General features: G+C 55.0%; 5 protein-coding genes across 5 annotated transcripts; 1 reads left to right on the top strand and 4 right to left on the bottom strand.

The window, feature by feature from the left end:
* Window positions 1-61: 61 nt before the first annotated feature.
* On the bottom strand, window positions 62-1,417 carry CGGC5_v014181 (uncharacterized protein; the record flags this gene model as incomplete). The annotated part of the gene is made up of 1 exon (XM_032023514.2): window positions 62-1,417. The coding sequence occupies one exon, from the start codon at window positions 1,415-1,417 to the stop codon at window positions 62-64; it is 1,356 nt and encodes a 451-aa protein (XP_031879771.2).
* A 5,754-nt stretch (window positions 1,418-7,171) lies between these two features.
* noxA-0 (Superoxide-generating NADPH oxidase heavy chain subunit A) lies at window positions 7,172-8,994 on the bottom strand (the record flags this gene model as incomplete). Its single annotated transcript, XM_032023512.1, has 3 exons — window positions 7,172-7,205; window positions 7,258-8,775; window positions 8,831-8,994. The coding sequence occupies 3 exons, from the start codon at window positions 8,992-8,994 to the stop codon at window positions 7,172-7,174; spliced, it is 1,716 nt and encodes a 571-aa protein (XP_031879662.1).
* Window positions 8,995-15,216: 6,222 nt separating this feature from the next.
* Window positions 15,217-16,171, bottom strand: CGGC5_v014179 (Ubiquitin-conjugating enzyme E2-16 kDa; the record flags this gene model as incomplete). Its single annotated transcript, XM_032023509.1, has 5 exons — window positions 15,217-15,356; window positions 15,405-15,588; window positions 15,697-15,726; window positions 15,851-15,896; window positions 16,128-16,171. The coding sequence occupies 5 exons, from the start codon at window positions 16,169-16,171 to the stop codon at window positions 15,217-15,219; spliced, it is 444 nt and encodes a 147-aa protein (XP_031879665.1).
* Window positions 16,172-18,601: 2,430 nt separating this feature from the next.
* CGGC5_v014178 (Glutaryl-CoA dehydrogenase) lies at window positions 18,602-19,984 on the top strand (the record flags this gene model as incomplete). The annotated part of the gene is made up of 3 exons (XM_032023508.1): window positions 18,602-18,809; window positions 18,863-19,888; window positions 19,938-19,984. The coding sequence occupies 3 exons, from the start codon at window positions 18,602-18,604 to the stop codon at window positions 19,982-19,984; spliced, it is 1,281 nt and encodes a 426-aa protein (XP_031879659.1).
* A 495-nt stretch (window positions 19,985-20,479) lies between these two features.
* On the bottom strand, window positions 20,480-23,308 carry apr-0 (Subtilisin DY; the record flags this gene model as incomplete). Its single annotated transcript, XM_032023507.2, has 6 exons — window positions 20,480-20,649; window positions 21,276-21,621; window positions 21,673-22,012; window positions 22,070-22,163; window positions 22,217-23,133; window positions 23,184-23,308. The coding sequence occupies 6 exons, from the start codon at window positions 23,306-23,308 to the stop codon at window positions 20,480-20,482; spliced, it is 1,992 nt and encodes a 663-aa protein (XP_031879658.2).
* Window positions 23,309-24,419: the final 1,111 nt, after the last annotated feature.

The following is a 24,419-nucleotide window of genomic DNA, read 5'->3' as shown; positions in this document are numbered from 1 at the left end:
CATCTCCCCACCTTTCAAATCTGCCACAAAAGAAAAAGTACGCAAAATACACACACTTGCATTATCGATAGTTCTGGGCAGGCATCTCGTACACATCCGGCACCGGCCCAGACTGGAACGACGTCATGTGCTGTCGTTGCTGCTGAGGCGGCTGCGGTCTGGGCTGCCCGTCGCCCATCTCGACAACCTCGTCGCCGCCCATCTCAGGCGGGAGGATCCGCGTGCCGCCCAGCTCGTTCGCCCCGTTCGCCGGCCTCGCGTATCCGGAGCCGTAGTCGTTGGCGGGCGAGACCGTCTGGTTCGACATCGGGCTGACGCTCTGCGTGGGCGGCGACAGCTGGCTGCTCTTGCGCGGCACGGGCTGGCGCCTGTGAGTCGGCGTGGTGGCGGCAGCTGCGCCGAGGCCGGCTCCCGTCTCGGACATGCCGTGGCCGTGGTCGTAGGACGGGCCGTTGGGGTCGTAGGCGCGCATGTCGGCGAGGTCGGCGGCGCTGGGGCGGTTGGCCTTGTGGCGCTTGTAGAGCCACCAGCCGATGCCGAGGAGGAGCGCGAGGCCGACGACGCCGACGCCCGCGCCGATTCCGGCCTTTGCGCCCGTGGAGAGGCCGCCGTCGCCGCTGCCGCTGTCGCTTGAGCCTGTCGCGGAGGTGCCGCTGTCCGTTGCGGTGGCGATGTTGCCTGTCGTCGGGCCGGTGTCGACGGTGGCGGCGGAGGTGGTGTCGACCGAGGTGGAGGTGACGAGCAGAGTCGAAGTGACGGTGATTGTGGTCTGGGCGTTGTTGAAGAGGGTGCTGATGATGGTGGAGGTCTGAACGAGGTTGGAGGTGGTGGTGCGGACGACAGTGCTGGTGCGGACGTTGGTGACTGTCGCGTCGGCGCCGGCAGTGCCCGTGACGGTGACGAAGACGGTGACGATGGCGCGCTTCTCGATAACGGCGTGCTTGCGCAGGTCGGCCGCGGGGGTGATTTGGGCGGCGGGGGCGGCGAAGGGGGCGGTCTCGGCGGGGAGGAAGTTGATCCAGCGCTTCGCGAGGATGGTGGAGGTGACGTACTCGGTCAGGGTGGCGGTCGCGACGTCGTTGCTGGTGACGGTGGTGGTCTCGAAGGTGGTGGTGGTGACGACGACGGTGGTGATGACTGTGCGGAGGAAGTTGGACGTGACGGTGACGGTGCCTCCGCTGCCGCCGCCGACGGTGACTGTGTCTGTGATTGTCGTCGTCGCCTCTGCTGCTTCGCTCGTCGTGGGCGTCGATGCCACGGGGGTCGTCGATGTTGGTGTTGAGCCTGTGCCGGACCCCTGTCTGGGGCGGAGGCCCGGCATGGCTTTGGCGTCGTCGGCGAGTGGTGATGCTGTCGCGATGTTGCTGCTGCTAAAGGACCAGAGCAGGGCCAGGAGGCCGGCCGATCCGAGACGCATGGCTGCGGTAGGTTCGCTCAATGGCGAGGGGGAGCAACCTGGGGGTGTGTTTGCTGGACAAAAGAGAGATCCGGGTGGATGTCGACGATAGTTGGAAAGGTTGGTGATGAGGGTGGAAAAGTGTGAAGCGACGTCGTCTGGCTTCGAGGGAGGGAGGTCCAGGAAAGGTTCGAGAGTGTGTGTGTGTGTGCCACCACGGCGAAACACGGTGGAATGAAAAGCTCGTAACAAGTCACCAGCGGCCAGAGACACAGGAAACGGTTTATTACGAGACCTGCTGAGAGGTACAAGCAGTAGCGCACAGCAAAGAGTGCAGAGGATAACCGAGCAGGCGGAGGGTGCGGGAAGATCAGATGCGGTCTAGTCGACCCTAGCACCTGCTAACCGTAAATACGTATCTCCTGCTGTATTCGGTGATCTCCTCTGCACCTCCCAGGTAATGTACCTAGGCAAGCAAGCACTTATTAGCAGGTACCTAAGCGTGTCGGCCGACGGGTGCTAACAGAAAAGCCACTCGTAATAGCGTCTCCAGCATGGTGGCGCGGCAACTGTTTTTTTTTTCTCTCTTCCTCGCTCACTTTTCGCGCTTTTTTCCCATCAGGTAATGAATCCCCTCTTTTCCTCGCCGCCCTCTCCCTTCTGTCCCGGAGGTTCCTACATCCCCACCGTCGGAGTCTGGAGAGGAAGCCGACGGGCTAGTATAAAAAGGACATAGATTAAATGAAAGAAAACAAGTGGACACCAGGGAAGGGCCTGAGCCTGACAAGTGACATTGACAACGAATTAACCTCTCAAATGGCAGGTGGTCCTACCGACAATGTGCAAAATGGAATGAGCAAAAGGCTGTGAAGCAGGGGTCCTTCGGGAACAGGGGGTTGCTCTTTGCTGGTTCATCGGTAGGAACATGCCTGACTGGGAAACACAATGACACAATTGCACAAGGGGCACCTCCCAGAGCAGCACAAGAGACGGAAAAGAGACCAGACGGTGGTGTTGATGGGTAATGGTATGCCCTGTCAATAGCACAACCCCCAACAGGGCTCCCTTGTGATGATGTGTCTGCGCTGCCTCGGGAGAGTTGGCTGCTGCGCTGGCAGTGCTGGACAGCAGCTGGCAACCAACCGTCGCCTCTGGCCTCACCAAGTGCTGACAGGCCTGCTTCCCTTAGGCACCTTACGGATACTGCGCATGTTCGTGTGCTCTGCAGTCGTGATCGATGGACCCCTGGACCCCTGAATGCGACCCGAAGGAAGCGCGCAGCTTCTGCGTAACTCTACCGCGTAATGAGAGGGCCTCGCTGCAGCTTACGCACGATACATAGGCCTATGATCATCAAGAATAAATGGGAACAGAATGGTCGATGATGCGGAATTCCATTGGGCAATGCGGGAAAAACACGAGAAAAACGGTGCCCCCCTCCCTCCCCTGGATCCTAGCCTCTGGCAGAGGCCTAAGGAGGTCTTGTGACGGGATCCTTGAATCTCCCAGCCAACTCTTGGCCCGTCATGCGGCCGGGGAAGAGAGAGGTGTGGGCGGCGGGCAAACATACGATGGGCTGAGTAGCCCGAGGCCGAAGAAGAAAACATGCAACGCGAAAGGCCTTCTTCTGTTCCATCTTGAACATGTCAAGAGACATTGGGAAACAGCAAGTCGCAAAGGGTTATGTCGAGGTTTGCCAGAGATGTTTCTGTTTCATCCGAAGTAGAGCTTCGTCAGGAGCAGCAGAGGTCCTCCAACCCGTTGCCGCTCCAGCTTCCAGAAGCGAAAAAGCCTCCCCGACCCGGGCGACGACGAACTTCGCCATCCACGCCGCCGCCGTGGCGCGGGTCACCCGCCGTCAAGAGGCCGAGGCCCCTCCAAGTCGGCTACCTCAATCGCGAAGCCAGACGCCAAAACCACCCCGTTTCAGAAGCTGTGGAAGTCCGCGCTGTGCTGTAATGCGGCTGGATCTGCGCAAACCACGCAACCCATCCATCCAACCTCGTCCCCTCCAATGCGATCGACGCGTCGGCATGAATGATATCAGCCTGGGCAGACGCGGGCGCCTCAAATACGAGCTGCAGGCCGACTCTTTCTCTCTCTTCCTCTATCAGGAGGGCGCGTCTCCGCAGATAGGGGGTTTATCAAGTCGCAGACCAGAGGGGACGCATCCATCTTTGCAGATCAACTTATCTGGCACGTCGAGACGGTAGGCAGGGCGTCTTCTGCCATCAATTCTCACATCAAGAACTGTGTTCACAGAAGTCGAGGTATGGTTCGACAGCCAGGTACCAAATCCAAACATCCCGCCCCCTGTCGTGCTCCCGCCCGAAAAAAAGTCAATTTCTGCCATAAGAAGCGCTGGAAGCAACGCTTCGCCGTTATGAGAAAAATCACCGTCAGCCACCGCTAACCCCAACCCGTTTCCGTGCACGTCGAAGCTGTCCTCGCCGGCCTGCCTATCGTGAACGCTGCCCCTCCGAGGTTAGCACGCGGACGCAGAGGCACCCGGAGATTGCCCAGAGACACTGCGTCCACCGGCCGGTGACAGTTCGTCTGCGGCCAAGCAGCGGCGGCGTTACTTATTCAGCAGCTTCTTCCGGCGGGAACGCAGAGCTCGATAGAAGAATTGGTTTTGCCTCATGAGACGTCGTTCTCAAGCAGTAAAGTATGCCAGTCCTTTTCTATTGAACATAGTTACGGTTGCATGCCAAAGAGATCCCTGCCGAGAAGGCCATTTCGAAGTCTACGCGGGTATACTTGAGCACTGGACCGGTCTCTTGGAGCGCCAGTGTGCCCCGCGAGCCACCGGAACAGGTGCAGGTTCCAGCGGGACAGCCGCCATAAATGTGGCTTCCCTGGCCAACTCACGAACGACTGCCAAGAGCATCAGGGTGTCTCCTCTCGTTTTTGTGCGTGTGCCTCTGTTCAAACTCACTTGCATCAAACAAGAGAGGGTTGATTACTCTATGGGACTTGACAGCCCACTAATGTGCGCATTGCAACATCTGAAAATCAAGGTGTGCACGGACATCGCGGGCACCACATCGAAAGCCTCCCTCGCAAGAGAAGCTGCCGTGTCATACCCCCATTTTTGGTGTTTACCAACTCTTCATTCCTATCAGGTTTTTAGGTTTTTTTTTTTTTTCGGATCCGTGAGCTTGCTCTCTTCGAGGCAGAACTAATAGATGCGATGAAGAGGTACTGAATTAGCCTAGCCGTACCCCTTCCTAGACAGTGTATGTCACGAGCAGGCTCTGTCATCGACTCAGAACTACACCTTGAGGCCGGGACGAGTTGACTAGAGTGGAAGCAAATGTGTATTGCAAACACCTGAAAACGGATCTTGGAAAAGTTTGGCCTCTCTGAATTACTTGAAAAAGGACTCCGTCCTTTGTTTTCTGCGGTTATATACTCTGAAGTATTTTACCGTCATCGTCGTTGTCATCGTCGCTGCTATCATTTTTACTACTTCTGCTATCTTCACCTATGTAATCTCTACCGTACTATCGCTTCCGATAGGAGTAATTGAGTACAAATGAAATATAGTCGCGCAGATACATGAAAATTAGGCGGTTTCTTAGAAATGCCGAGCATCCCAGTCTGGTTTCTCATGGAAAATGATCCGTACGGCCAACTAGTCGGTTAGATCGCATATGCCATCAAATGCCCCAAGACAACGATACCCTCCCTCTTTTGACTCGACATTGACGGATCGGGTTGTCCGTCATCCTGACCATAAGCTTCCCATTGCGTTCTCGAATGCTCGTCAACAGATGCTTGATATCCCCCTTTTCTCTTCTCGCCACCATACTCGATTGAAAAGGTAAGCCTCGAGCCTCATAAGCCTGCTGATCTCACAGCACCTTCATCTCCTCTCAGCTTCTGATCACACCCGTCAAAGGCATGCCGATCGTGTCGTTGAGATTTTTGCATTGGTCCGTTTTAAACACTTACATCTGGACGAAATGCTTCATCTACTGGTCTTTACTCCGCGAGCCCACCACTCGTGGCCTTCCTTCCACAATCACCCCGTCACCGAGCAGACGTCTTCGACCTCCGAGTGACTGAGAAGCTTAGATTATCATCATTTTTCAATCATGTTCCTAATTTCATCGCTCAGTCTCACCTACAGCTTTCATAAGTATTAGTGCGTTACAAACAGTCCAATTGAGCAAATAATTTGCAGCGGCAGTGTGGTCAAAAGAGAAGAACGTGAATCCAGTCGGGACGGCTCCTTCCATCCAACATATGGAGAACTCACATCATAAGTTACCGCTATGATTCAGATCCTACAAGATCACAACTTGTAGCCAACACGTCTCCTCAGCTGTCGTCCTCTCATCTTCAACCAGCCAGCATCGGTGATAAAACACCTATGTCCTGACACATCGTCCATCTCCTCGCCTCCCTCCGTAACCAGTACTCACTGAAGCAGGAACGCCCGTAGACGAACGGACACAGAGAGCACGATTTCCCCTCGCCTACCTCGTTCACAGTCATCCTAACAGAATGAAGAAGATAAGGATAGTCTAGAGAAGGCGATCCAGGCCATGATGTACCCGATCTGATCTCAGGCTGAGAGCAAATGCGATGCCATCAGTTACACCACAGCCTCAGCAACAACAACTCACCACCACCAATGCACCTTCTCTTTGCGAGGCAAGCCGACCTCCGCGGAACAATGTACACACCCTCAGTCACCAGTTCACCAGCCACAAAGCCTCGTGTGAAACCACACCCATTCACAACCCCCACTTCCCTCTCCAAAACATCCCCTTCACAAGCCTCCTTTACTTCTCAACTCACAGAACCACTAAGCCACATCCTTCTCCTCCTCCTCCTCCTCATCCTCATCCTTCCCCATACCACGAGCCTCAATCTGCAATCCTACATCCCACCCAATCAAACCCCCCTTCTCCTCCCAAAACGCCTCCCAAAACCACGCCAACCTCCGATCGCCAAGCGATCGCCAAGGCCCAATCACCCGTCCGATGTACAGACACCCACCCACATCCCAGTCACGTTTTACAAAGAGTGTCGCAGAACAGCCCGCACCGTCGTCATCCAACGTGTTGCAAAAACCTTGCGCCGCGGCCTGCAATCCCTGCGTCCGAGCGCTTGCTCCCGCCAGTCGTGCGAAACAAGCCGACACGTTGAGAAAGAGAGAAAGAAGGGAAAGGGTAACCGAGGGATGCGCGCTCTTGGCACGTCTCAGCTTCCAGCTGCACTCGCTGCACTCGGATATGCAAACGCACGAGCAGGCACGGATAGGTTGAGACCAAAGAACACCAGGTAATTTCGCAAGAGCCATTTGCCCTGCAACATCAAGACTGTCTAAGTATACTGATGATGGCATCACGCTAGGTACATGTAAATGTCGGTAGTAGTAATAGTATATCCACAGGGGTGCGGGGATGACGCCGAAGATTATCATCATCCGCCGATGCAAAATTCCTCCACATCTCGCTCTCATAAACCTCCTCCTCTCGACACTGCTTCCACCCTGCCTGAAAGTCCCCCTCGGCATGTCGGTGCCGCCGCCGCATTCGTCACCAAACCTGCCGTCTTCTTGGTCCTGGCGTCCGGCGCACCCGCGATATGCATCCCAGTGGATCAGATTCCAAACAAGTAACGTCCATAATGTTCCACCCTGCCATATTGAATGGACAGAGGCAGGAAGGGACAGGTAGGCAACGATGCTGATATTGTTGACAAATAATATGACGTAAGAGGGAAACGAAACGAAGTTGTTGCCTTGTGCCACGGCCTGGCTTAGAAGTTCTCCTTGCCCCAAACAAAAGAGAAGCTGGACTATGTTAGCATGATGTGTATGATACTCTGAGGTCATGTCTACTTACCCAGGTTCACTGTACTTATTGCAGTAAATGTGCAGCGCGCTACCCAGACCCTTGGGTCCGCAGAAGAACACACCAGCCTCGGCCGGGGAGTGCAACTTGCGGATACCTCTGAAGATCATGTCCCAGTTGGGTCTGCCGAAGTTGGTAGGAGAACGCAGACCAGTGATGGTATCCTTGTCGGCGTTGGCGTCGTTAATCATGATGTTCGTCGCGTCGTCTGCCTTGATCTTGGCGGTAAGGTAGGTGTGAATCTCAATGCGGTTGTCCACATCCTGAGCCTCGATGGCGAGAAGGAGAGAGCGGAACCACTCGAAGGAGCCGAAATCTCTGCAGATCCAGAAGAAGTAGACCTTGCTAAGACGGGTCTTCTTCTGGGGGTAGTTCATGCGGTACCAGATGGACTTGAGGATAGAGGCGAAGGGAGTAACACCAATACCGGCACCGCAGAGCACGGAAACCTCGTATTTGAAGACGTCCTCAGAGGCCGAGCCGAAAGGTCCGTCAACGTAGACACGGGGAAGGACACGGCGGAGGGCGGGGTCAACCTCGCTGGAGTCGCTGTTGACACCGACAACCTTGGAAGAGTCGTCCTTCTTGCGGTCCCATTCGCAGCCGAGGGCCTGAGAGACACCACGAGTGAAGTCACCGACGACACGCATGTGGATGGAGATGTAGTCCTCCTCGGGGGCGGAAGTCAAGGTGAAGGGGTGGTATTGCCACAGCGAAACGGCAGGGCAGCAGAAGAAAATGTACTGTCCGGCCTTGGTCTTGGTGTGCTCCTTCTTAATCTGGATCTCGCAGACGTTGCTGGGGTGCTGGATAACCTTGGAGACGTACGTCTTGTGGCGTCCGCGAAGCTCACGAGCAATACGCTCAGCGAGATAGATGAAGCCGCCGTACATCCAGTACTGCCAGAACACACCGATCGCAGAGGTACCGATGCTGACGCAGAAGGGAGCAAAGTCGGGCTGAATCATGCAGAAAGCTCCGTGGAAGGACCAGAAAAAGAAGAAGATGATAAACATGTGGTGAGTATACCAGAATCGCTCGTAGTTGGCACGTCTGGGCTTCTCAACGGAGGTGAAGACCATGCCCATGAGGGCGATGAGCATGACATAACCAGTCCAGCCAGGGCCGGAGACGAAGTTGGCCAGCAGCCATCCGTAGATTCCAAGGTTGTTCTTCGCAGCAATCTGGGCAAAGTTGTTCCAGTGGGCAATCGTGTGAACCCAGGAGAAGAAGACAATGGACCACGCGGTGGTGATGTGGAACGTGATGTTCTTGTCGAACTGGATGATGCCGTTGAGCGGGGTCTGACGAGCCAGAGAAATGAGCGTGCGGCACACGGGGAACAGAATCAGTGCGACGTCGACGTGGAGAACTAAGGCGGCAGAACGGGCAATGACGAAAGTCGGGCCGAAGGTATCGCGAGACGTTTGCAAGTTGTCCTTGAGACCGTAGTGGACAGTGGCAAAGGCGAAGATGAGGGCGTGCAGCAGCAGGAACACGAAGACGAAGCTGTATGATGTTAGTTGTGCTTTGCATGGCAGCGAACGGCGACAGGCAAACGTACACTCTGCGGTATCCTTCGTTAATCATCCATCGATCGAACCGTTCCCTCATTGTCAACTCTTTTTGCTTCTCCTGTGTCATCTCTCCGGAGAGCAACATGCGGGTGAGAGGCGTCCATCTCGATCGCTCGGAGGGCTTCTCGGAGCCCTGAGAGTAGTAGTCCATGGCGGGCGGGTGGTCTGGCTGTCGCTAGCCAGGGGAGTCGTGGGCCGATCCTGCGTTCGTTTTCCCTTCTGATCCGTATTATCCCAGTGGGTGGTCTTCTTCTCGACTCTTTCTCGGATCCCCAGCAATGACTCCTTCGCCCAAGTTCCTCCTTTGATCGGGTGGTGCCTGTCGGGGTAGTTGTCTAGCGTAGTGCGATTATGCGCGGGTATAGTCGGTCGGTGTGGTTGATTCAGAGCCTGCTGAACGGGCAAAGAAATAATGTGTCTAAATGAAAGTATACGAAGAGAAGTGCGCGAACCCAGAAAAGAGCGGAAATTGGAGCCTGCAATCCGACAGTCACTGGGTTAGCGAAAAGACGGCTTCATGCACCAGGCGGCGGTGGAAGAAGGGCAGCAGCGGGCGGGAGGCGGGAGAAGGGGAACGAGCTGGAATGTGAGTGGCAGATGGTGGCGGAGGGGGACAGGAAAGGAGGGGAGGATATGGCGTAGAAGAGAGTTTTTGGAGGAAGCGAGGAGAGTCCGAGGGATGGCGCAGGGGAGTGCGGGAAGGATAAGGCGACTGGCTTTTGGGCAGACGATACTCGAGCGGGCGGCAAAGAAAGAGTCGAGTCTGAGGAGCGAAGGTATCGCCAAGCCAGCCAAGACTGGACTCTGGGTTGATGAAGTGAGGGCAACGCAACGTACCTGCACACAATGCCTGCACTCGGCGGCTGGTTCTTGGAATTCGCGGTCGTTGAGGAAATCGTGGAATTATTTTCCCTACGTGCAGTAGCGGAAGGGGTGTGCGAGATGGGAAAAGGAAGAAGGGGAGGAGAGAGTCAAAAGAGCGTCCGGGAGGTGGGCGATCACAGGAAGATGAGGAGCGTGTGAGGTGTGAGAGGTGTGAGAGAGGTGGATGTGCCTGGCGGGGAGGAAGGGGGGGCGTGGAGTGTGCGGACAGGGGGGCCAGGGGGGGAGGGGTGGCCGGATGAGCGTCGGGGCAATCGCCAGCCAGGGCCGTCGCGAGATGGCAAGTGGTAGCCCTCTCTTGCTCTTGCCCAGCGGAATTCGGTAGAAGAGGGCAGGAAGAGACTAACAGCGCAGCTGGGGAGGTCATGTAAGAGAAACCGCAATCAGCAACAAGGCAGTTACAAGACGAGGACACAAGAGGCCCGCGACATTATGCCTGCGGTGGCTCGAGGACCAGGTATCGCTGGGTACAGGCTGGCTGGCTCTGGCTCTCAGTTGAAGCAGCCGCAGCACGCAGCACTCAGGTGGCCGTAAGGTGAGGAACCCAGCACTCGACAGGGACTGGACTCGCTGATGAGCACGAGAGGGGTGTGTATTCATCGTGTAGTGGGGAGACACGGAGAAAGAAAAAGGGCGACGACAGCGACAACGACGACGAAGACTACGAGGGACTGGACTGGACTGAATTGGATGGACCAGTGGACGCAGCAGAATACGCAGAATGCGACGCAACGGCGTGCCTTAGCACAACGCAGTAAGAGTCCCTCCGTCACCCCTTTCACCCCTTCAGTGTTTGGCGGTGGCCAACTGGCACGTAAGTGGCAGACACAGACGGAAACTGGCACTCGGCCGGCGGGAAAGGGCCGGACGGACAGCGAGTACCAAGCCCATCCATTGGAATTGGAGACAGACTGACAGACAGACTGCTTGCCGAATTGCTGCAGACATGGCTCCCACCGAAGAAGAATGGGAAAAAAACGTCTGAGCATGGCCCCAGGGCAGGGATGCCAAGCAGCAAGAGCCTCAGGGGCCAGCCCGGATTACGCTTACTTTTGTGGGTCGGGACACGCCGCCGACAAATGAGAGGCCATGCGTGCCTGGCGCTTTCTTCAGGAAGTAAGAATGCACCAGACCGAGTCCTTCCTCTTCTTATGTCTTCTCGCGGCGCCGTTCGATAGACTTCCCAACGAGGAAGCAAATGCTCCCCCTTCAAAACAAATTTACAGTATCCCTAGCTCAGGTGAATCTGAACAAAGTGCGTGCGGTGGGCAGGTCGTGGGGAGATTCAGCGCGGCAATGGGCCCAACCCGCGGCCAGAAACACCAAAAACGAGCAACCCAGTCGGCAGCAAGGCAGCCCACTGGATGTGTCGGTCGTCGTTCGAGTCTTGGCTTTCTCGCTTGTCAAGTCATGATCCCCGTCCCACCACGCGCTGCGCTCCTTTTGTGGACCTGCCCTCCCGTTCCTGGGATTCAACGCCGTTGGACCGGCCTGGACGGCAACCACAGTCCACTCTTCACTCACCCATGCCCACACGTCCTACGGATAGGTGCCAGCCAATATCGCAGAGAAGCCTATTCCGACAGCTGCATCCCTCTGGCATCCAATCACCGCGATGAATCTCGCCTCCAAGCCAAGGCCAAGACCCAAGACCATCACCGCGACGTCTAATTAACCATCACGAAAGCCAAGTCCCGCCTCTCGGCCATGGCTGTCTGCATACCTGGTCATTCCACGGCGCATCCTGAATCCTCCTCCACCATCACCATCACGACCTCTTCGCAGTCGGCACCTGTCAGTCTGGCCATTCAATTTCAGATATTCGATACACAAATTACACGGATACCAGGACCGACAACCCCAGGTGCGGGTGGTCTAGGTAGGCTCTGCCGCAGACAACGCTGGATCCCTTATCTTTTGTTCTCTTCACATCACCACCGCACACGCCACATCCATCCATACAATAACTGTTATGCATCAACAGCCAGCCCCCTCGACCTCACCACAGCCGCCTACGCCTCGCCGCTGTTTGGGCCACGTTTGGAACAAGGCTGCTCTCCCGCATAGCAAGTGGGTAATGAGGCCATAATCCCCTTCTGCCCTACGACCCCAAACCGCCCAGTTGCACATCGAGACGCCCCAAGACTCCCGCACAAGAGCCCAAATGCCACCAAACGGCCAGTGACCTGCCTCGTCATCTCGTCCACCGCATCCAAAACAGGACAGGGCTCGGATTCAAGATGCGATACGTACCCTTGGCAGCTGTCCGTTTATCGGCCTCTGATTGGCTCAACCGCCCTTTTCGCCATGCATAAGAGGGGCGTGCGTTTGGATTGGTCGCTTGAGCCCGTGTCGCAGCTTGTTTCGCCAGGGGTGCTCTGACACAACTCAGGATTCGAATTTCACAAAAAGGGTGGGCATTAACACTGAGAAACTGTCACTCGCCTGCACCACCATCGTGGCGCTCACTGACACTCCGCCAGAACCCTTCGCTGTCAACTGTGCTTTACCCAAGCCAAAACAGCGCTGTCTCTTGCAGCCTCTTGCTGAGTAGCACCGTTACTCAGCGGCCTGGACTGGGAATGCCTTCATAGGCCCCTGTCAACTCCCGTCTCACAACCTTCTTCCTCCGCAGCACACACACCACCCCGTTTCCGCGATTCACTCCTCGCCTTGCCGCCGCCCTCCCGTCCCCGTCCGCCCTCCAACTGCCGCCGGAATATTCTTAGCACCCTCATTGGCTGGGATCCCTCGCCTCGACTCGACTGAATGGTCACGACAGCCCAGATGCCCATCGTCTCTGCCTATCGCCGCGCGGCTGATTGCCAAACCTCTGGCTCTGCCTCCCCTTCCCACGGACGTGATCCCCCGTCAACCAACTCTGCACCCCGGTGAAGATCATTCACAAGCACGCAGTCGCTCCCGGCAAAAGACGCAAGAATCAGTTCATATCTGAAGCCGCCCTGCCCCTTCCTTCACCTGCCAGCGCAGATCGTCCACGTTGAGCTGAATGTCATCGTGGTTCGTCATCCACCACCGACTGCTCTTACGCAGAGCAACCTCTTGTGTCCCCTAGCTCAAACCCGTCGAGACGCCTCCTTGATAAAGGGGTTGGCGACAATTCGTGATTATGCCTGCTGACCAAATCGCTTGCACTTGCGCGCCAACTGCCATCAGACACCAGGGAAGCGCCACCGGGGTTTGGTTGAGGTCAGCATCATCCCCATACATGCAACTCAAGCCGGCATCTGCATACAAACACCAAGAACAATCTCCCATCTGCCAATCAAAGCAAAACTCTGCCCAGATTCCCGGGTATCCGCTCAACCGCCAGCTGGCCCGCCCTCTTGAAGCATGACTGCAGGTCATCGCGAACTCAACGTCGGCATTTGCTGTATTCTAGAAGATCCCCCACTAAACAGACTTGCCATCCTTCAGCCTCAACAATCTATCTGACACAGACGTCTCTCTAAGTTGAAAACCGGCACTCTTTTTCATTCATTTGCCGCGCTCTTGACGTGCTTCAACGACCAGATGACCACCAACCTTATCAACCTTATCTCTGTACAGATACCACTCGTTCGTTCTTCCTCGAACTTTGCCGTCACCCGAACAGCTCCACGGAACTGAAGCAACTGCTACGCGAACCCCCTGCCTGGCCCCGTCGTCGTCGGCGGTCCACAATCCAAACGCCGTAGCTCAACCTCCAGCACGACGATGTCTACCTACACGGCACAAACATCCGGATCACGGCCTCCTTCCAAACGTTCTATGCAGTAACCAGGAGTCGGTTGTTGTTGCTGCTACCGTTATCAATCTAAGGCCCCATTCTCCTCCTGCAGGCGACCAACTTCCGAGCATGAACCTCAGCCTCAAAACAACCCAACCACAGTTTCAAAACGAGGTGGGAAGAGACCAGAAGGCAAACAAGGCAGCACGCGGCACAGCACGCATCGAAACCCCTTCTTTCTCAATCTGAAAAAGCACAGATTCTCGTCTCGTTGCCCGCCAGACGTGCACGGCGCCTGCCTCGCATCCGCCGCCCGTTTGAGTAACTCCCTTTCCACGACTTCAAACCCACGTGCCAGCGCAGAGCCTCACCGCAGAACCTCGACTCGCCAACAAGACAACCACCTCCTCCGTCCCATCTCTTCCCTCTCAAATCCCGACGCCGCACCAAACTCGCCCGCCCGTCCAACCGTACCTCGGGTCCCCTCACACGTTTCGTTTGACCTGATCTTCCACAACCCGCGCTCCCTCTCCATCCACTTCGAAAATCGGTGATCCAAGCCACCGTGATTTCTCCAGAGCATATCGCCGCCTCCACGACGAGGATATCCTTCATCCTCCCAATGGCGATACCCGAGATGAAAGAACCCTGCCAAGTCATGATGCAAGCCAAACTCGTAAACAGCACCACCCCCCGTCCCTGCTCTCCACGTCTATCTCCCGTAACGCCCCCATCACGACCTCCAGCCCCCAAAATCCTCCGTGCCATCACCATCAAAAACCACCGCCGGCCAACCCTCCGAACCCGCCTCGGAGCCGGAGCCCGGAAACGACACATCCAGCCTGGAACCGGCCCACGAGATCCGCGCATGCCCCAAGTCCTTCCTCATCTTCTAAACCGCCCCCATCCCATCCCATAGCCATGTCCTGCGCCCTACCAGGCCTAGTCCAGAGTGATCCAGGCCCTCCTATGACGTCCCCCGGTCCTGAACGTAAGACAGACCCGAGATACCGGGCGGCCTTTAAACAGAGCGGCTTCGGCACGGATGACTTCCATCTCGAAGCGAAGACGACTGCTCTTCCCTCGCCAATGCCACGCCACGTTCCGCTGCCATGTCTTGACCTTCCCCTTCCCGAGGCCAGACCCCGTCTCACGATCTCTGTCGCGGCGTCGGCTGTTACCTAGGGCGGCGACGTTTGTTCCCCATGGTCTTCGGATGCCGAGACGTCCCGGTGCATGACGTGCCTATGGAAACTAGCTACGGAGTTGATGTACCCGAGGGGCACTTGGGATATTTAGTCGCCTGGCCCACCTACTCTTCGTCTTGTCAACTTGACATCTGCACGCGAACACATGTCACCATCATAGGCACGTAGAACGTCACTCGCACACTGGATGTAAAGCGGTGATTGCCGGTCGTCTCTCTTCTCGGTGTCAAACCAAAACGCACGCGTCAATGCAGTAGAAAACATGAAGCCTTGCCGTATGATAACCCGTACGTGGTACCTGTGCTGCTAACTCTGATCGGTCTGTCTTCTATCCACACCGCTCCTCGCAACCTCTCTCGAAGGGTGCTGTCTGCTGCCGCCACGAGACCGCAGCACCGCATCCTTTCTTTGTGCTGGTCAAACGAAAGAGATCCCAAACCGCAACGCAGAGCAATGACCTTGACCTAATCATACGCCAGCCGTCGAAGAGAGAGAGAGAGAGAGGAAAGCCATCGCTTGTCATACTCGTCCAACCCCACCCCTCCGGCACCGTCTAAATGGCGTACTTGCGAGTCCACTCGCGAGCAGTGGCCTCGTATCTAGCGCGGTCCGTCTTGTAGACGTGTGCGATTTCGGGGACGAGCGGGTCGTCGGGGTTGGGGTCCGTCAGCATCGAGCAGATGGAGAGAAGGACTATTGACGATTAGCGAGTGCTGTTTATACAGAAGATGGATGACATACCCTTAGAGATGGTCAACGCCGGGGACCATTGGTCACGCAGAATATCTAAGCAGATGCTGCCGTTGGAGTTGATGTTGGGGTGGTAGATACGGGTGGTGAAGTTGACCTTGGGAGGCTTGAAGGGGTAGTCGGTAGGGAAGTGGATGGCGAGGAAGAAAACACCGCCAGAGTAGGGAGAGTCGCCCTGCATCGCGTTAGCTTGTGTTCGGTCGCAGATGCTCCGGATTTTGATGCTGGCCATAGCACGTGGTAATCCCGCATGCCGTGTCCAATATCAAAGTGGTGTACTTACAGGTCCCATGATCGTAGCTTGCCAGTGGAACTGCAGTCCCAAGTCAGCACATTGTTCCGAGTCTATCAAAGACGTGTGGTGAAGCCATCGTCTCGACTCGGCTGAGTCATGATTCGAGGCATCATCACCGCGGTCTTCTGTCGAGGTAGCTTACCAGGTCCTCGCCGACGGGGCCGGCAGAGCAGGAAGAGGGCGGGTCACTGTGAAGCCGACTATATTAGCATGTTGTCTCTGTAAAACTGGTTGCCTTTGCAGGCGTCACTCCGCCGTGACCATCGTCATCAACGGCCCGAGATATGATGGAGGATGGAGGGCGTCTCGCTGAAGAAGACCCCGCTCTCCGATCGCCCCACCTTACGTCTCGGGCTGCGACAAAAGCTTGCGGTGACGACGGTGGACGGCAAGGCTGGGAGAATGGGAAACAAACATACCGGCCGAGGTCAGTGAGCTCCTTGTTAATTCTCTTGAGGGCCATTTTGGCAGAGTTGTGTGGTTGTTGGGGTATCTAAGATGATCGGTCGCCCGCGCGAATGCTCTGTGTCTGTTGGTGTGAGGGGCAAAAGTCAGCGAAAGCGGTCGAGGTGGGCTTTTTCTGGAGTCGGCGGGCGGTGGGCAAGGCAAGACGCAAATGGGTCGGCTGCTGCTGCTGGCGGATTTATGGCTGAGCTGCTTTATTGCTGCTTTTCCTTGCTGCGGAAAATGACAGATGTAGGTCGAGGCAGTCGATGCAGGCGATGCACAGATCGTAGGAGGGGGCAGGCAGGCAGAAGAGGACAAAGAAGCCAAAGCAGCCTCGCGGGTGTTCTGTCGTCGGGCAGCGGTCTAGAGTCGTCGTAGGGATTCATCGATGTCGATGCAGCAGGACTGTCGGGTGAAGCGAACCAGGATATCGCGGTGGTCGAAGCAATGAAAGCAGCCGCAGCAGCCGATGCGTGGCGAGATGTTGGGTTGGTTGGGACGGGGACAGTGAATGCAAATCATGTGTTGCATAGCGTGCGTACCTGATGAGCGAGAGTGTCTATCCCGCCGAGACTCGATGCAGAAATGAAAGGACTTTTATTTGGATTGTGAGAGTCGTTCAAAATAGTCGTCGGTCGGAGGTATTACCGTGGTGGTGCCCGAAGGAAAGTCGTGGAGAATTCGATTCGCTACGTACGTTCCCGTTACAGGTTGATGTCGAGATTGAATTTGGGTGGAGGAGAGGAAAGAGAAGGGGAAGTCACGGTCGGGCCTACGAAAAACGACGGGAAGGGTCGCTGCTGTGTGCGGTGGGCTTTGCTTTGCTTTGGGCAGTGGAAGGCAGTGGGCAGAGCCACTCTTGCCCACCAGTCAGTCACTGTGACTGGAAGGAGGGGGGTTCCTTTGCTTGCCTTTCCCCTCCTTCCTCCATCCTGCCGCCCAGTCACGACTCACCAGTCAGTCAAGGTAAGGTACCTACCTACCGCCGTAAGGTAGAGCAAACCCAAGGTTGGCTGGCTGCTTCCACTCAGGTTGGCCGCAGGCGGAAGTGGAAGTACCTTCACCTGCCTGAGCCACAGTCCAGGTACCTTGCCTGAACAGTCCAGCAGGAAGCTGCCCGTCCAGTAGCGTCATGCAGCCCAAACAAACAGTGGGCTTGCCGCCCGACAAACCGCACTTTGGTTGGCTTCAGTCATGACGCTCGTCCCTCAGAGTCGTGTGCTCTGTTTTTAGTGCTCGCTTTCGACCTCAGGTACATCTGGTGGATGCGCCCCCGCTGCAATGGGAACCTGGACGGAACATGCGCACCGCCACACATGCCTTTCAGAGATACTTGCACCACTAACAGATGGCAACTTCCTGCTGCGTCAGGATTGGTAATGCTTGCTGACTGTCCCGGTTTATTCAGCCCATTCCTCAGCCCATTCCTCAGCCTCAGGCTCGTGCAATCGACCATGTGTTTCCCTGTCCTTCTACCACGACTGGCAGGCGACTGACACGACAGCCCGCCATCTTCAGCGAACTGGCCCAGTTGCTGCAGGCCGTGGAAGCAGCGGCATTCACGTCCGCCAGACACTTTCTTGATCCTCCGGGCCGGCATGACTGGCAACCCTGGACCCAATCTGACCGCCTAACAACGCATCACTCACGAGCAAAACACCCTCGAATCGTGTCATCGCCAAAGCATGTGTCGCATGAAACCTCGTGTCCTTCTTGCTGCAGTCAAGCGAGGCTATTCATCCTCGACACGACTGCCCAAAAACCCATCTATGCATCTGCCATCCCATCGCGAGTCTGAAAATGACGTCCGTCTATCGCTCTCAAACTGACAACGGTACATCCTCCGGGCACCACACATGTCTAAATGCAGTGGTACCTCGCCCACAGTGCACTCTAGCATCCCATCCTGGGTCTGAACTCTGACCCGGCTGCTGCCGAACAATAGGCCACTCCCAGAAAGCATCTCCCCGGCTCGTGTCGACATCCAGCACCGCTGCTCACAGCTCGGCTTCATCCACTTGTCATGATCTTCGCTGCTGCATATTGTGGCGGTGCTCCCCCGAGAGCCACGGTGCCGGCACTCTGGGGATCTGGGGAATTCTTGTTCAGTGCGCAGTCACCACGCCGAACTGATTACAGATATGCAGGCACCATCGCCGCAACTGGCTGGCACTACCCAGCAGCAGCTTCGTTCAGATTGTCACTGCGACACTGCAGCAACGCCGCCGACGACGTCATTCGCCGACGTCGGTTCATTATGTAATCATGATACTGCTTTCCCCGACCAATGAGAGCAGCTCTAGTTTGTGCCTCGGATGGTGCTCGGGACGTCCACCGGCGGGGCAACGCCTCGGGGTCGGTAGTTGAACGGCAGCACTACCATCATGCCGTTTACACGATTCCCCTCAAACCACCTTGTGGACGTCTCAATTGGCAATTCTCCAACATGTATCGACCAGCCCTGAGGACATGCGCAAGACAATGCGTCGCCAGACGCGCCGTCCCCGCCTCGAGGTCCTTCGCCTCCTCCAGCGGCCCGGTCTTTGACTGGGAGGACCCCCTAAATGCGAAGAACCTCTTGACTGAGGAGGAAATCGCCATCTCAGAGACTGCCGAACGATATTGTCAGGAGCGCATGTTGCCGCGCGTGCTCCGTATGTGCCCCGGCTTCCACCGTCGTCATCTAGTCTATGCTAACTGTCTGTAGAGGCCTACCGAGACGAGAACTACGACAAGAAGATCCTGGAGGAAATGGGTGAGCTGGGACTTCTCGGAGCGACGATCGAAGGATATGGCTGCGCAGGCATCTCGACCGTCGCTGGTGGTCTCATTACAAAGGCTGTGGAGAGAGTGGACAGCGGCTACCGCTCCGGCATGTCAGTCCAGTCTTCTCTCGTCATGGGTGGCATCGCCGAGTTTGGTTCCGAGGAGCAGAAGGAGAAGTACCTGCCCGGCATGGCCCAGGGTAAGGTGCTTGGTGCCTTTGGCTTGACGGAACCCAATCATGGCAGCGACCCTGGCTCCATGGAGACCACCGCGAAGCCTCACCCGACGAAGAAGGGCTATTACTCCATCTCCGGAGCCAAGACGTGGATTACCAACTCTCCCATCGCAGACGTTCTCATGGTCTGGGCTAAGTTGCAAGAGACCGGAAAGATCCGTGGCTTCCTCGTCGAGCGCTCCCAATGCCCCCCGGGAACTCTCGAAACCCCCGCTATTAAGAACAAGAACGGTCTGCGCGCCTCAATCACTGGCATGATCCAGCTCGACGACTGTCCAGTACCTGAGGCAAACATGTTCCCTGAGGTTGAAGGTCTTCGTGGTCCCTTCTCTTGCCTCAACAGCGCCCGCTACGGCATCTCTCTGGGTGTCATGGGAGCCTTGGAGGATTGCATCGCTCGCGCTAGGACATACTCCCTCGAGCGCAAGCAGTTCAAGAACAACCCGATCGCCAAGTACCAGCTAGTCCAAAAGAAGCTCGCCGACGCCGCGACGGATGCCGCTTACGGCACTGTCGCCGCGATCCAGGTCGGAAGACTTAAGGATGAAGGCAAGGCGACGCCCGAGATGATTAGCATGGTCAAGCGCCAGAACTGCGACCGCGCGCTGTGGAATGCGCGTGTTCTGCAGGAGATCTTTGGCGGCAATGCGGTCAGTGATGAGTATGGTATCGGCCGTCATGTGGCGAACTTGTTCGTCACGCAGACGTACGAGGGGCAGAGTGACATTCATAGTGAGTTTTGCGCGTGGCCCAGTCATAAGGTTGTACTAACATGGGACAGGTCTGATTCTTGGCCGTGCTATTACGGGCATCCAGGCATTCGTTTAAGCGAAAATGAAGTGAGGTCGATGTATCCAGGATTGTGCCGGGCAACGGACACGGCTTGTGTGAATAACTCGAAAATACGGTCATTTATGCCTGTTAGTTAGCTGTTCGTTGAGCGAGCAAATTAATCAGTACAAAAAGCAATTTCAACCAAAAGACAATTTTCCCTGGCCGTGGAGGCAAAATGTAGGTCCATCCAGGATTCGAACCTGGGCTTACGGAAGGAACTGATGTTGATCAGAATCCGACGTCCTAACCAACTAGACTAATAGACCTTGTATCGCAAGCTGATTGCTGATGGCGATTGGCGACGAAGGCGCTGTTGTGGGGCGATTCACTGCTCACGATCGTGCGTTTCCCCACCACCTCGCAAGCCACAGCAGCTGGTCTGTGAAGCTGCTCCTACTTTTCAATATCTAAAGTCTTACCTACGCTGCTTATTCTATCTATTATAATATATATATCTAGGCCTACTTACCTCAACTTTATCCTAAAGAATTATCGCATAAAGTTAGCCCTATCCTTATCGTTGTCCTTGTCGTTGTCCTTGTCGTTGTCCTTGTCGTTGTCCTTGTCGTTGTCCTTGTCGTTGTCCTTGTCGTTGTCCTTGTCGTTGTCCTTGTCGTTGTCCTTGTCGTTGTCCTTGTCGTTCTCATCATTATTGTTATCTATCATGAAGTACAACTCCAATTCATTAGAGGTATGGATACCGCTTTTTTGGAGTGCCTGTTTCCGCGTCAACCACTACTGGAGTTATCGCTCCCGCCTACGGCAAGCGCACAACACCTGATGGTGAAAGCTCTTATAGAGACCTACAATGATTGCAGTCGGGAGAATCCTCATAACGGGCAATATCTCTCTTGAGTGATCTGGCTAGAAAAGATGCTTCGGAGGGGAAATTTGGGATGCGAACAGTTGGAGAGAGGGAATGGGATCGCCTTGAGATCATTGTAGGTCTCAAGCAATACATATGCAATGTATCTGGGAAGACACGAGAAGATCGTGCGGTCTTGTATGGTATTTCATGAGTAATACCTGTATCACATGGTTTACCTGATATAGCTTCTGATTTCCTCCTGGATCCAAGCGTCATTCCGGTCTTCAGAAAACAAAGTCCAATGCTTGATCCACCAATATCCATCTGAGTTACCTTGGTCTTTCAATTTTTCGAACATTCGTCTCATGGAACTCACACGGCAAAGGCTCTTCCAATCTTCCCCATTGAGGAAGCCTCTTGCGCAGTCGAGTACCACTGCAGCGATCCCGGCAGCAATGGGCGCGGCACATGACGTACCACTCATTTGTCTGTGGTTATCCCGCGACCCCAGGTGGTGTGGCCATGCCGACTTAATACACTCCCCAAGAACCATGATCCGCATGTTATCCATCGGACTCGGTGTGAACGTGGAACGATTGCCGTATCCATCCGCCGAATGGACGCATATGACATTTTCTTCCCGAGCTGGCCATGCGATGCCATCCGGTCGGTTCCTTCCGTCGTTGGATGCGGCTGCAAACATTAGCACGCCTTTCCGAGCCGCGTCCTGAATCTCTTGGTACAGAACGTCGTTGTTGATGGAGAAACCAAAGGACATGACGACGATATCGACCTTCCACTCTTCCACCGCATACCGAAGTGCCTTTTACAGTCAATTACTGCCCGGTCTCGTCACCCAGGATGAGTCACTCACCTGGGAGATGATTAATGCAGACTCTTCGCCTCTGGGCCTCTTTTTGAACACCCTCGCCATATGAATAGCGGCGTTTGGCGCAATCTTCCGCAAGAGGATTGCTAGATGGGTTCCATGCCCGACGTCGTCTCTGCAGTCAGCGTGTCCGTCGACCCAACTCTTATACTTGATCCTCGGCTCGAAGTCGTATAATTCTCGGTGCTCCGAACTCAGCTCGATGCCACTGTCCAATATGGCAATCTTAGTTCTTCTTGCGTTTGATATATTTGCAACGCGCAACTGTTCGGCTCGGTAAAGAATGTTTTGGTGGTACTCGAACCATTCCTTTGTTCTCCTGATGCTGAACGACCTCTTGAGTGGCAATTCCGTCTCACGCAATACGACTCAGAAAACTTACGCTTCTTCGTTGACTGTTATTTCTCTCTCATCACCATCTGCCATAAGACATAGGTCATATCTCCCCGCAGTCTGAATCTGCGGCGCTGTTTCCACTGTGAACATAAGTCAACTCCGGCGTGCTGGATCATAGTTGCAAGATACGAACCCTCGGGCACCGTTGCCAGACTGCGACTCCAACTTTCCGGCGTTTGCTTGATGGAAGTGTTGGTGTTTGCTTCCTCAACCTTTCCGAGACCGTTCAGCTCTTTTTCCAAAGACGTGTGTAACTCCTCTAAGCGAATTTTGTAACCATCCACCAGCTCTGATGCCAGCGGAAGAATGATGCATGATAGTATGTACTGGCGTATTGGACCCTCTTCCGCCAGACTGGAGCATGGAATGTTTGGTGGCGGCTTCAGGTCAATGCAAGCCCTGATGACCTTGCGGAGAGCGGAGGGTATGTACTTTCGCTCCATTTCCAGCTTCTCCATCTGCTTCCAGGCTTCCAGGAAGTCTTCATTGCACTGTTCCCAGCTGAGGTCCGCCGTTGTTTGAGAGCTTCTGGGGAACACAGATCCTGTGGCGATTTCGAGGAAGATGATACCCAGAGCCAGGATGCTCGGATGCGGGTGAGCTTGAATGTGCATGTAATGTGTGGATGTGCTAGTAGCATCTTGCACATCGTGCATTTCAACAGAAAGATAGGGGAATGCCAAGGTGACCGGTTTCAAAGCGGAAACACCCGACCGTCGAATGAAGTAGACTTTGGTACTGTTCCACGCAGTCCGTAACCAGGAGCCCGGGTACAGGAAGAGCATCGAGTTGGCCAATATATAGCAGAGCGTCAACTTTTCCTTATCAGAATAGTTGCTGACTCTGGACATGGACATGCCATCCTCCAAGAGCTGTTGAAGCGATTCCATGGATGTGTGATAGTCGGCGTTGGCTGATCGACGGGGTCTAAGATGCCAGAGCCCATCGTTCTCAACCAGAAAATCCACTGGAAACCCTTTGCTTTTTTGAATCCATTGACAGATATCGTTGCTCACACATTGACGATCATGTGTGGCATTCCCGCGATTACTATGATCAATTTAGAAGCCTACTCATCGAACTTCTCTTTGACAACTTACTGGGTGTCTTTGCTAAATGCCACATTCGTCACTTTCCACTTCGTTTGATTCTGGCAAACTGGGAGAAAGACTTCATAATTGGCTTTATGAACTTTTGTCTGTGCTTCAGCGCCGGTGGACGACATTTTCAGCGCCAGGATATGATGCCGGATCAGACTGAGTCTCGCCTCCCTCGGTCTGGACGGCCTAGCAGCGTCACAGGTACACTTCCAATTGCGTTCCAATATGCGATAAATCTTGTTTGAAATATCTTTCAATCCGCTGCTGGGATGTTTCGAAAGACTCAACTCGTTGGTCTCCTGCGCCGTGTGATCCCTGCAGTAGACGTTCAGCATGTGCACTGCAGCCAACTTCACTGGCTCCAAGAACTTTTCGCGTCGCGATTTGGATGTCTTCTCTTTCCCATGGAACAAATGAACCTTTAGATCTTGACGAATAACTCCTAGGTACTCATTTCGTTGATCGTCTGTTTGGGCTGACAGCTTGCTACACGCTTCGTAGCCACCAAGACGATGTTTCTGGATGGTATGTTCGAGATTGTAAAGCTTATCGAATGGTTGCTTTATTTCCGGGTCTTCCAGACCAATCTGATGACTGGTTAGCTTGATTTCATTGAACAATGAGGTGGCAAACGGAAGACTTGCTGCATAAGTCTTGATGAAATCGAACGGCTTCCATTTCTTCGGAAGCCGGCTTTCCAACGCCTTCAATAAGCCATTTAGCTCTTCCTCTCTCAAACCCGAAGTCCATTCTCCGCAGGATACAGCAACAGCTATTCCTATGCGAATAATGTCTGAATAACAGTCTGGAGCATCTCTGAGCAGATCCTCGTCCTTGTTGTCGCTGTCTATGAAGTCCTTCCCTAGGGCCGCGAAGGCCGGGATAATGTGACTGAGAAGAGCTAGCTGCCACATGAGGCTTACACGGGCTGAGACCAACTCGGAACGCGGAGGCGTCCGATTGACATTAGACCATCGGAGCCTCTGGTATTGCGTTGGCTGTAGGTTGACGGCGAAGCAGCGGACAAACTCAATATCGTTATAAGATGGGAAGAGATATGGTTATTCGTGCTTGGAAGACTGGAAGGATCGAGAGATCAGGCTGAGAGGCGGCGCAATCCGGAAGGGACATGTGACATTTTATTATTCGGGGTGTGTGTCTGACGCCTCGGCGGCAGCGCAGAGAGACCCTTGTAAGCCGCATCCAATGATCGCCTAGTCATCATTTCCCAATTGC

Source organism: Colletotrichum fructicola (genome assembly GCF_000319635.2).
Source record: "Colletotrichum fructicola Nara gc5 chromosome Unknown KSG_Nara_v1_contig08, whole genome shotgun sequence".
Lineage (NCBI taxonomy): Eukaryota > Fungi > Ascomycota > Sordariomycetes > Glomerellales > Glomerellaceae > Colletotrichum > Colletotrichum fructicola.
The sequence above is the reverse complement of the archived record's forward strand: the minus strand, read 5'-3'. Positions and strand labels throughout refer to the sequence as shown.